Below are 12,047 nucleotides of genomic sequence, written 5' to 3' on the forward strand. Positions count from 1 at the left end.
GTGTAGTTTGCTATGTTTACCAATCACTGTCATTGTTTACATTATGACGACTGTCCGAGAGGCGTGGTTATCTAGGTTTCTATTCCATCAGTTACTTAGGGCGTTGATTTCAACTACTAGACTATACAGCGTAGTAATACAAAACGTGGCTCAACAGTACGGTATTTGCTTCGTACCGAGTTCGATCACCTGCAGCTGCGCTGTGTGTCCTTGAGCAAGTCGCCTGCCCTAGCTCAATTTGCGGCCCTGCACTGCGGCTAACGCTTGGGTTATTCCATCTTCCCTTGGAATAGACCCTATAGACAAATTTCCCCTATGGGATGAATAAAGGAAATTGTATTTATTTTTAGTTTAGTTTTTATTTATTTAAATTAAGTCGTTAACTACGATATCTTCTATCTTTCTTATTAATATTACGATAAGCAGTACATAAAGGGGCAATAATAATCAAATGTGAAATTAGTTTCGCTTGATTCAAAGTCTTCGATTTTGCTCAGTGATAAAAACACGATATGATCTGTTCTGTCCAAGTCGATTACACTCACACACACACACACACACACACACACACACACACACACACAATACACACCTAATTTGATCCAGTTCGTCAACATGAAAATAATAATATTTGTCACACAAAAGAATACAACTCAAACACCGATATCTTCTTGGGACATTTGGTATTGCTATGTAATTCTAATAAAATTGGACATCAAACGAATCTTAGTAAGCTTCCCCTTGTACTTATAACTTTTGATTTAAGAAATCATATTTTTAAAATTCGTCTCTTGTGATTTGATTGTATCATGAATTCTAAGGGGGGTTTGTCTTTGTCTGTCTTTGTTAAATTCTGCTTTTTAGCTTCTTCTTCTTCTTCTTCTTCTTCTTCTTCTTCTTCTTCTTCTTCTTCTTCTTCTTCTTCTTCTTCTTCTTCTTCTTCTTCTTCTTCTTCTTCTTCTTCTTCTTCTTCTTCTTCTTCTTCTTTTCTACTACTACTACTACTACTACTACTACTACTACTACTACTACTACTACTACTACTACTATACTACTACTACTACTACTGCTACTACTATACTATCTTCTTCTTCTTATTATAATTTATTATTATTATTATTATTATTATTATTATTATTATTATTATTATTATTATTATTATTATTATTATTATTATTTTTCTACTACTACTACTACTACTACTACTACTACTACTACTACTACTACTACTACTACTACTAAAAAATAAATAAATAAATAAAATTCCCTTTATTCATCCCCAAGGAGAAATTTGTCTTTAGGGTCTATTCCAAGAGAAGACTGGAATAACCCAGGCGTCAGCCGCAGAGTTGCGCCGCAAAGTGAGCTAGGGCGAGGTGATTTGCTCAAGGCCACACAACGCAGCGGCGGGTGATTGAACTCGGTACCTTTCGGGTAGGAAGCAAAGACCGTACCACTGAGCCACGCTGTCCTACTACTATTACTAGTAGTAGTAGTAGTAGTAGTAGTAAGTATAGTAGTAGTAGTAGAGAATAAGAGTAAAGAGTCTTCTCCAAGGACTCGACTATGAGCCGAGCGAGTCTTGAACCCAGGATCTTTCGATCCGAAAGCGAGTGTCATACCACTCGACCACATAGCCGCATTCTATACTTTACAGCCTAGATATACAAAACAGATGAAATCGTTAACTGCGTTATCATCAAATAGTAGTAGTAGTAGTAGTAGTAGTAGTAGTAGTAGTAGTAGTAGTAGTAGTAGTAGTAGTAGTAGTAGTAGTAGTAGTCGTAGTCGTAGTAGTAGTAGTAGTAGTAGTAGTAGTAGTAGTAGTAGTAGTAGTAGTAGTAGTAGTAGTAGTAGTAGCAGTACTACATTATTATTCTTATTAGAGAGACATTAGGCCCATGGAGCCGGAGTTTATCTAGATGTCTAGTCGAACGCAAGGTACTTTCCAGTTGGTTCTAACAGATACATCTACCCAATCACTGCAACAAGATCAATTAGGTAGACTTTACATGAAGAAGAAGAAGAAGAAGAAGAGAAGAAGAAGAAAGAAGAAGAAGAAGAAGAAGAAGAAGAAGAAGAAGAAGAGAACAACAACAACAACAACAACAACAACAACAACAACAACGACGACAACAAGTTATGATAGACAGGAAATTCAGTCCCGCCGCTTAAAGAGTTATCATCACTTGTCAATCTCCGCTCTAAAATTAGCCAAATATTTTCAATATTCTCATCAGCCAATAACTCCCCGTCTTGTGTGTGGCAACACTGCGCTCATAATATTATCGGGCTCTGATTTATTTGTTTTGCTGAGTGTTTGCACCGATGTCTTATGAAAAAGCCATTACTGGTGTTTGATCAAAGACTACTCTGCCGGCAGCCTGGGCAGCTGAAAGCTTCTGATTGATCCCAAAATACTGACCGTATTGTAAGTGGGGTCACGGCGGTCAATGCAGGCATTTCTTTAATTAATCGCTGTCTTCGGAGAACTCTGATTAAAGAGTTTCTTTTCTCTCTCTCTCTCTCTCTCTCTCTCTCTCTCTCTCTCTCTCTCTCTCTCTCTCTCTCTCTCTCTCTCTCTCTCTCTCTCTCTCTCTCTCTCTCTCTCTCATTCTCTCTCTCTCTCTCTCTCTCTCTTCTCCCTTTTCTTTTCTTCTTCTTCTAATTCTTTTTTTTTGCTGCTACTACTTTTACTTCTACTACTACTACTACTACTACTACTACTACTACTACTACTACTACTACTACTACTACTACTACTGCTACTAATACTACTACTACTACTTATACTACTATTACTGCTACTACTACTACTACTACCAAAACTACTACTACTAATTCAGCCTCATAACCCTCCTACTACTCCTACTCAACCTTTCCCCCTTCTCCTTCTCTTCCTCACCCCTCCCCCCCCCCCCCACCCCTTTTTCTCTCTTCTTTTCCCTTGATAATAAATATTATTTGTTCTATCTCTCTATCTCTCTCTCTCTCTCTCTCTCTCTCTCTCTCTCTCTCTCTCTCTCTCTCTCTCTCTCTCTTTCTCTGTGTGTGTGTGTGTATAGGTGTATGTGTGTGTGTGTATGTGTGTCAATTTGCTCACGTTGGACAACGTAGCTGATTCCTGTTGACTTCAAAAATGTGTTTGATGGATTATTTATAATTCCTTCATGGAGCGCATAAATGACGGCATTTAACGAGGCTGCTCGAAAGGGCGTGGTTGGTTTTATTTAGTACTCTAGGGGCTCAGCTTGACTCTGCGGTATGGTCTTTGCTTTGTATCCGAAAGGTACCGAGTTCGATCACCCGCCGCTGCGGTATGGCCTTGAGCAAGTCACCTCGCCCGAGCTAAATATATAAAATGTTTGACTAATATTGTGACATTATCAATCAAAACAGCGTTGTTGATTTTTTCATCGCATATATTTTTGTTTGTTGTGCTGCTATGTGGTCTAGTGGTATGACACCCGCTTTCGGATCGGAAGGTCCTGGTTCGAGCCTCGCTCGGCGCAGCATAGTTTAGTCCTTGTAAAAGGCTCTTTATTCAAATTCTCTCACCGTCCTCAGGTGTAAAATAAAATGATAACCTGGCCGTTAACAGCGTTGTTTTATCTGTCGGGAAAAATTGTAAAATTGCCTAAAAGGCGTCATGTCTCGTTCTACATGTTACGTGTTGCTGTTGGTCAGGAACCCTTTGTAAAGTTACACAGAGTTGGTCTGTTATACTTCAGGATGGCAATGTTTTGAACTTCTAAGCCAAGCGCATTCTATATATAAGAACAGAGACACAACATTCATTCTTTCCGTCTTCTATAAGGCTCTGGAGCAATCTGCTGCTGCCCGATGTTGAGGAATCAGGACGCCTCCAAAACGTTCAGAGAACGGTTTACTTGTGTGTGACCAATCAGTAACGCCCGTAAAAAAAAGTTTTATCTGTGTATCTTTAATTAATAATAATAGTAGAAGTAGTAGTAGTAGTAGTAGTAGTAGTAGTAGTAGTAGTAGTAGTAGTAGTAGTAGTAGTAGTAGTAGTACTAGTAGTAGTAGTAGTAGTAGTAGTAGTAGTAGTAGTAGTAGTAGTGTCGTAGTATATGTAGTAGTAGTAGTAGTAGTAGTAGTAGTAGTAGTAGTAGTAGTAGTAGTAGTGGTCGTAGTAGTAGTAGTACAGAAGTAGTAGTAGTAGTAGTGTGTAGTAGTAGTAGTAAGTAAGTAGTTAGTGTAGTATAGTAGTAGTAGTAGTAGTAGTAGTAGTAGTAGTAGTAGTAGTAGTAGTAGTAGTAGTAGTAGTAGTAGTAGTAGTAGTAGTAGTAGTAGTAGTAGTAGTAGTAGTAGTAGTAGTAGTGTAGTAGTAGTAGTAGTAGTAGTAGTAGTACTGATAATAAATGTAATGATGATAATATTAATAATAATAATAATAATAATAATAATAATAATAATAATAATAATAATAATAATAATAATAATAATAATAAAAAAACAGTAATAATAATAATAATAATAAAACAACAGTAATAATAATAATAATAATAATAATAATAATAATAATAATTACTCTCATTTTCATCTCCGTGTAATGCTCAATGTATGTTACAAATAAATATACAAAATTAACACATATATAAAGCGTAGATACATCATAATGACATCAATAGCAGCAAAGTACGTCATAACGTAAATAATATCATAAAAATGTAACAGTGAAAAGATAGATTTTAACAATGATTTAAAACTATCAATAGAGCTTGCTTCTCTCATCCTTCTCTCATTCCACACAAAGGGCCCATTATAAATAAAATGTATAATTATAATTATTTCTAAAATCAAAGTAAGCTTTGTTTTGTTTGTCGATGATCGTAAATTCCTATTTAGTACACATATTTCTAACATGTTTTTGATATAGATAAGTCTTTCATCGTTTAGGCTTTTTAAGCAGAACAGAGCACTTTTAAAAATATGTAATTCCTTCCCTGACAGGCAGCTCATACAGAATAGTATTCATTTAATATCAAATGTGGAGTTACCTTTCATTCAAAAGTACTATATAATGAAGAAGAAAAAATGAAGGAAGCGGAGGATGAGGAGAATGAGGAGGAGGAGGAGAAGATGATGATGATGATGATGATGATGATGATGATGATGATGATGATGATGATGATGATGATGATGATGATGATGATGATGATGATGATGATGATGATGATGATGATGATGATGATGATGATGATGATGAAAAAGAACTACAAGAAACAAGGAGGAATTTATAGCGTGATAAAATTTTATAGGCACTTTGATTTTGTGATGTTATGGTGATTTTATGCATTCTCTGTATTATTAGAAATTAGGATAGTGTTGTCCGCCTAATAGGGAATTACATTAGATAAATTAAAACGATAACTTTAAATGCATTTATGAGAGTCTCCCAGATGGAGCAGTATTCTCTCTGGCCTGCAGGATCACCCCACTTATTGCCCGTCGACAGAGCATTCTGAGTTTTATAGTTTGGAACTAACTTTGTTTTGAATTATATATCATTCTTAGACGTGCCCATTATATAACTTTCAGCAAGTGCTGACTACTACTCTATATCATATTATTGGCAATGTCTGACATTCAATCAATTCCACATTATTGGTCATTATTGATTTTGGGTCATCAAGTTGATACTTCATCTTAATTGTTTTCTTCTTTTCAACCACTTCCGTCTCGGGTTGCAACTTTTCAGCCACTTCCGTCTCCGTATGTAACATTCCAGCCATTTCCGTCTCCGATTGTGACTTTTGAGCCACTTCCGTCTCCGGCTTTGAGTTTACAACTTCCATCCAAGTATCTTGTAACTGGACACCGGACGTTTCCGGGATCAAAAAGTAGAAACATGTGCAAAATAAGGTGAGAACTCCCAATACCAAATAAGAAACATAAATGAGAGATTTCTCATTGGGTGCGAGAAACGGGGCGACCGTCGCTCCGGTTTGCATACAAAAATTTGCCCATCCGTTAATGCTTCCTCGTATAACTGTTGGGAAAAGTTCGTTCATGACTGTTATTGATATATACACAGCTCCAGCTGCACATGCTCTGGCTATTAAAGCCAGCGCCAGAATTCCTTTGTTTTCAGTTGTGTCTGGCGCTACAAAGATTGTTATCACAGTTCCAAATAAGCTGAAAGTCATAACGATAAAAAATAAGAAGTATGATTTTCGTCTTCCTAGCCTATCGCCAACAAAAATGGCGCCAGCGTTCGCACAGAGCGACACTGAGCAAACTATGATTAGATTATGGTATAAATTCCCAGGCAGTGATTTTATGCCAAAGCTTAGCACATAAAACGTGAGGCCGATAGTAAAGAACATGACACCAATCATGCAGGTGTAGAGTTTAACTCCCTTTCTAAACAAGTCTTTGGGTGCGTGTTTCTTTTTCTCAGCACTTCCGGTATTACAGACCCATATCAAGTTTTCTATTGTGTTTTCAGAAGGTGAGGGTCTTCCGTTAAGTTGAGCGATTTTCTTTGCTGTTTTGAAAACCTCCTTCCTTTTATCGTGGGTTGCAAGCCACCTTATACTTCTCGGTAACCACAACATTATCATAAAGCAAAATGCTGTTGCACAAACGATGATGATGTGTATTTGCCTCCAGTCTTTGGTAACCATAGCGAGAATGGCAAACATTATCGCTCCAACGCTGTAGAACGGAAAACTTACAACAGCTACGCGCCATTTAGGTGAAACGAATTCTGTACAATACACTACTGGTAAAAATCTGTAAGTAGAATTACAGATTCCACTCAGAATCTTCAATACAACATACATTGGCCAGAATGGAGTAAATATAATCAGCATGTTGATAACAACATTGGTAAGAATCGCAGCCATTAAGGTATATTTCCTTCCTAATCTGTCTCCCATGTAGCCACTGAAATAGGAGCCAATCAGCATACCAACCATCTGAGATGACGAGATGACTGAGGAAATCCAAGAACGCCCACATGACAGGTTCCACTCAGTGATTATGGTGGATGCACTTGGGTCATATTCAACGTTGCCGCATGATTCGTGCAGATTACAATTGTCGGTGCTGTATGTCGGATACGTATCATTTTCTATCGCAGGAGATGCGTTGTTGAACGCGGATGCATTGAATTCCAACCCGTCATTGTCTAGGCACCTCCATCCGGGGTTGTAGTTGCCAAAGGACATAAATAGCATGAAAAACGCAAAGAGAAACTTCGTGATATTCGCAGATAAAATCAAGAGTGTCTGGAAACGCCCACAGCTCCCGGTCTCTTTCAGAAGGGTCTCCATTTACAACAATCTCTGAAGGGTCTTTCTTTACAACAATCTCTGACGGGTCTCAATTTAAAACAATCTCTAAAGGGTCTCCAGTTACAACAATTTCTGAAGGGTCTCCATTTACAACAATATTTGAAGGGTTTCGATTTACAACAATCTCTGAATGGTCTCCAATTACAACAATCTCTGGAGGGTCTCAATTTAAAACAATCTCTAAAGGGTCTCCAGTTACAACAATTTCTGAAGGGTCTCCATTTACAACAATATTTGAAGGGTTTCGATTTACAACAATCTCTGAATGGTCTCCAATTACAACAATCTCTGTAACGTAAATGAAAAGTTAAAATGGGGCACATTTCTCTCCTAATTTCAATTGTAATCTCTATATGCCACAGTGGCGCTGCGTTCTTGGAAAGGACACCTTATACGCATTATACTACAAACTTGAGCTTTTATAGAGAGCAATATCCACTAAACGCGCTCAAAGTTCTCTACAAAGGGCCCCTAGCCAACAGCAACATTTCATATTGGACAGGACACGATCCTTGTTAGGCGATATTACATTTTTTCTCGGACAGAGACAACGCCACCAGGTACTCATTTTACACTTGAGCACGTTGAGAGAATGTGAGTAAAGGACTTTCTCCTGGGCCTCAGCTAAGCGCCGAACGAGGCTCGAATCCAGGACTTTCCAATCCGAAAGCGAGTGTCATACCACTAAACCACATAGACCTTATGCGCCTCTTGATGCGTAGTGAATTAAAGTTTAGGAAAGGTAAGCGTATGAAACTACTCCCTTGCCACAAATGCATAGTCATTGAATCATGTATGTACATGTTACAACAAGCTTTTGGGCAACGATTGAGCAGTTATTATAGATACAATGCATCCTCTAATATGTTAGTGATCTTTTTCAATGAAATAATATGAAATATACATATAATGTTTGCATCATCATCATCATCATCATCATCATCATCATCATCATCATCATCGTCATCATCATCATCGTCGTCGCCATCATCATCAACCGTTTCATTAATTTCACAAGTTCAATCATGGTTATGAATTATTTCTAAAAAATGTTTGACATCACCACCTCCACCACCACCACCACCATCATCATCATCATCATCATCATCATCATCATCATCATCATCATCATCATCATCATCATCATCAACATCATCATCATTACCATCATAATCATCATTTCCTTAATGTTCTAATTAATTAGTAAACAATACAGTCATCCACGTACCTTCAATGAGACTACAATGAAGTGAGGTCAGATCGTAACAAAACGCCGCTAAAGACTAGCTAGTTAGTCTCCAACAAAAACCGTGTACACAATCCACAGATGAGTTCAACAACACACTAGTACAGTTCTTCCTTGTCTCATCCTACTAGTAACTTCTGATGAAACAGCTGTGATCAGTAATCTAATTTATTTTAATTGTTTTATTGTTTTGTTTTGTTTTTGTATTTTTATTTGTTTAGTTTTGTTCTTCTTTTTTCTTTTTTTTTTGTTTGTTTTGTTTTTGTTTTGTTTGCTTTTTTTTGTTTTTGTTTTTTTGTTTTGGTTTTTTTGTCAGAAAAAAAATAAGTTTTATACCTTAATGACATCTCATTGTTTTATGTCACGCCCTGTTAAAGTTGATTGGTCTATAATCCTGTTTGATACAACCACCACATGATGTTCGATTATATTATTATTATTATTATTATTATTATTATTATTATTATTATTATTATTATTATTATTATTATTATTATTATTATTATTATGCAACGGGTGGGTGGGTCGTATTGTCCCAATTAGTGGCATTCTAGTAGTTTCCGCATCAAGCCAGTTTTCATTGGTTTCAAATCATTAATTATCTCATCTCATATATATATATATATTGTTTGTTTTTTGTTTGCTTGTTTTCTTGGAGGGGAGGGGGAAGGAGATGTTTTTATTTTTGTTTTTTTGTTGTTTTTTTGTGGGGTGGGGGGGGGGGTTGGAGGTGGGGGGGGGGGTTGGAGGTGGGGGGGGGGGGGGGTTGGGGGTGTTTTTATTTTTTTATTGTTTTTGCTTTTGTCTTTGTTGTTTTGTTTTGTTTTGGGTTTTTTGGCGATGGGGTGGGGATTTTTTTTTTTTTTTTTTTGGGGGGGGGGGGTTCTTGAAATTAAAACAAATAGAGGCGTTAGATCCTCTTACTCCCTGACAGTTCATTCTAAGTATTTTTCTGCGGTCTGTTTTGTTTCTTTTAAGCGATGTATCAAATGTTTTTATTGTTTTAATTGTTGCTTGAAGAAAGTTTCGAACCCGAACGTTTGTTGTTTGTCGAAGCGGTTATATGCATTTTTGTTCATTACTAAGGCGCCTACAGCTGTTTGTAGGTATATGGATTCAAGGATTCAAAAGTTTATTTTTAGGCAATTGCCAATAGAACTCATACAAGAATATAATATTTTCATCAACAAATCAAGTAAGTAAAATCAATAATAAAGCAATGATAGTAATAATGATAATAATAGTAATAATAATAATAATAATAATAATAATAATAATATAATAATAATATAATAATAATAATAATAAATAATAATAATAATAATAATAATAATGTAAAATCATCTAAAGAGTTGATTAATAGATTAGTTATTTAATAGGTTGAATTATAAATTTGAAAAAAAAAAGAAAAGTCCTTGGTACAACTCAAATATTTCACATTTTATGAATCACCATAAGATACGACATGACGATAATGATTTTTTTTACACTGTACAATGATATTTGTTTACCTACTACTACTTCTATTACGACTACTACATCTACAACAACAACAACAACAACAACTACTACTACTACTACTACCACTACTACTACTACTACTACTACTACTACTACTACTACTACTACTACTACTACTAAAACTACCACAACCACCACCCCTACTATCACTACAACGACTGCTACTACTACCACTACTACTACTAATACTATTACTACTACTACTACTACTACTACTACTACTACTACTACTACTACTACTACTACTACTACTACTACTACCACCACTACTACTACTACTACTACTACTACTACTACTACTACTACTACTACTACTACCACTACTACTACTACTACTACTACTACTACTACTACTACTACTACTACTACTACTACTACTACTACCACTACCACTACCACTACTACCACCACTACTACTAGCACCACCACTATTACCACTAACAATAACAACAATTACAATAATAATAACAACAATAACAATAATAACAACAATAATAATATTATTATTATCGCTATCACCACCGTTACCGTCACTACCATCATCACCATCACTACCACCGTCGTTTTCATTATCATAATAAAAATAGTAACAATAACAATGAACAGTGATAGTGAAAATCAACATCAACAGACAATACTAATGATGGCAACAATAACGGTTGTGACTATAATCTTCATTGATTACCAATCATATATCTAATGTCACAAGATACTCATACATTACAAGTCGCGAAAAATAAGAATTGTACATATACATTAATATAATATAATATTTCTCATATGTGTGTCAAGCTCAAGACATGCTCGATTATAATGTCAAACAAACACACATGTTCCTCTATTCACACCCTTCACCTACACACATATCCACCCACACACACAAATACACACACGCGTGCGCGCACACACACACACACATACACACAAACACTGATCTACGAAAACACTTGTACAACAGTGAGAAAAAATGAATTCAAAGGATTCATTCATAGCTAATAGACGAAATATTCAAATATATGTCATAATCTTATACATTGATGCATACCACAATAAATAGGTAAATAAATAAATAGTTGTTTTTTTTAAAATAGATATAAGACCAAATGCTTTTGAATTCTCCATTAATACCAGGTGCCTAACTAACATTTTTTTTTTCATATTCGATCAACACTTTTCGACAAAAATTTCCAAATCTTCACAATTCTGTCCCTGTGGAGTTATTTATAAATTGTATAAACTTGTATATATTGGGCTTTTCAATTAAATATTAAAATTTAGGTAAATATTTTCCTTGAAATAGTTTTGCCGTCTGCATTCACAGATTATGTGGTATTCATCTTCAATCGAGTTACAATTTATACAGAGCCTAGAAGGAAAATCAATTTTTGGTCTCTGCTATCTCCCCCTTTCGCACATAAAATTTTTGTAATGGCGAACCGAATTACTTTTTCTTTTATCTCGAATATATAGCGTACAGATTTTTCATTGTCCAAATGTTTATAAAGTCTATGATCGCTAGTGGACCTTATTTCCTCTTTACATTTTTGTAAAAAAAATATTACTAAGGCGTTGATCCCCCCCCACACACACACAAAAGTACAGGCTACCATTAACACATGAGGACCCCCCCCCCCCCCTCCCCCACCCACCCTCCCCCTACCAAAAAAAATCAATCCATCAATCAAAGTTTTAAAAAAATTAAAATTGAGCTTTATATAGCGCAATATCCACTAAATTATGTGCTCAAAGCGCTTTACAAGGGGTCCCTGGTCAACAGCAACATTTAACATGCAGGACGGGACAAACGCCTGTTAGGTGATATTACAATTTTGCGGACAAAGACAACGCTGTTTAACGACCAGGTACTCATTTTACACCTGAGTACGGTGAGAGAATGTGAGTAAAGAGCCTTTTCCAAGGACTCAACTATGCGCCGAGCGCGAGGCTCGAACCCAGGA

The 12,047-nt window shown here is 36.1% G+C and overlaps 1 protein-coding gene across 1 annotated transcript; it reads right to left on the reverse strand.

Moving 5' to 3' along the window:
* Positions 1-4,559: 4,559 nt before the first annotated feature.
* On the reverse strand, positions 4,560-9,216 carry LOC144969604 (solute carrier family 22 member 10-like). The gene is made up of 2 exons (XM_078908744.1): positions 8,551-9,216; positions 4,560-7,610 (listed from the first exon to the last, which is right to left on the reverse strand). Exon 2 carries the CDS (start codon positions 7,299-7,301, stop codon positions 5,586-5,588), a length of 1,716 nt encoding a protein of 571 aa, XP_078764870.1. The 5' UTR covers positions 7,302-7,610; positions 8,551-9,216; the 3' UTR covers positions 4,560-5,585.
* Between the last annotated feature and the right edge of the window lie 2,831 nt (positions 9,217-12,047).

The sequence above is a fragment of the Berghia stephanieae genome, chromosome 3, assembly GCF_034508935.2.
Source record: "Berghia stephanieae isolate SIO BIC M18660-M18661 chromosome 3, UCSD_Bste_1.3, whole genome shotgun sequence".
Taxonomy (NCBI): domain Eukaryota; kingdom Metazoa; phylum Mollusca; class Gastropoda; order Nudibranchia; family Aeolidiidae; genus Berghia; species Berghia stephanieae.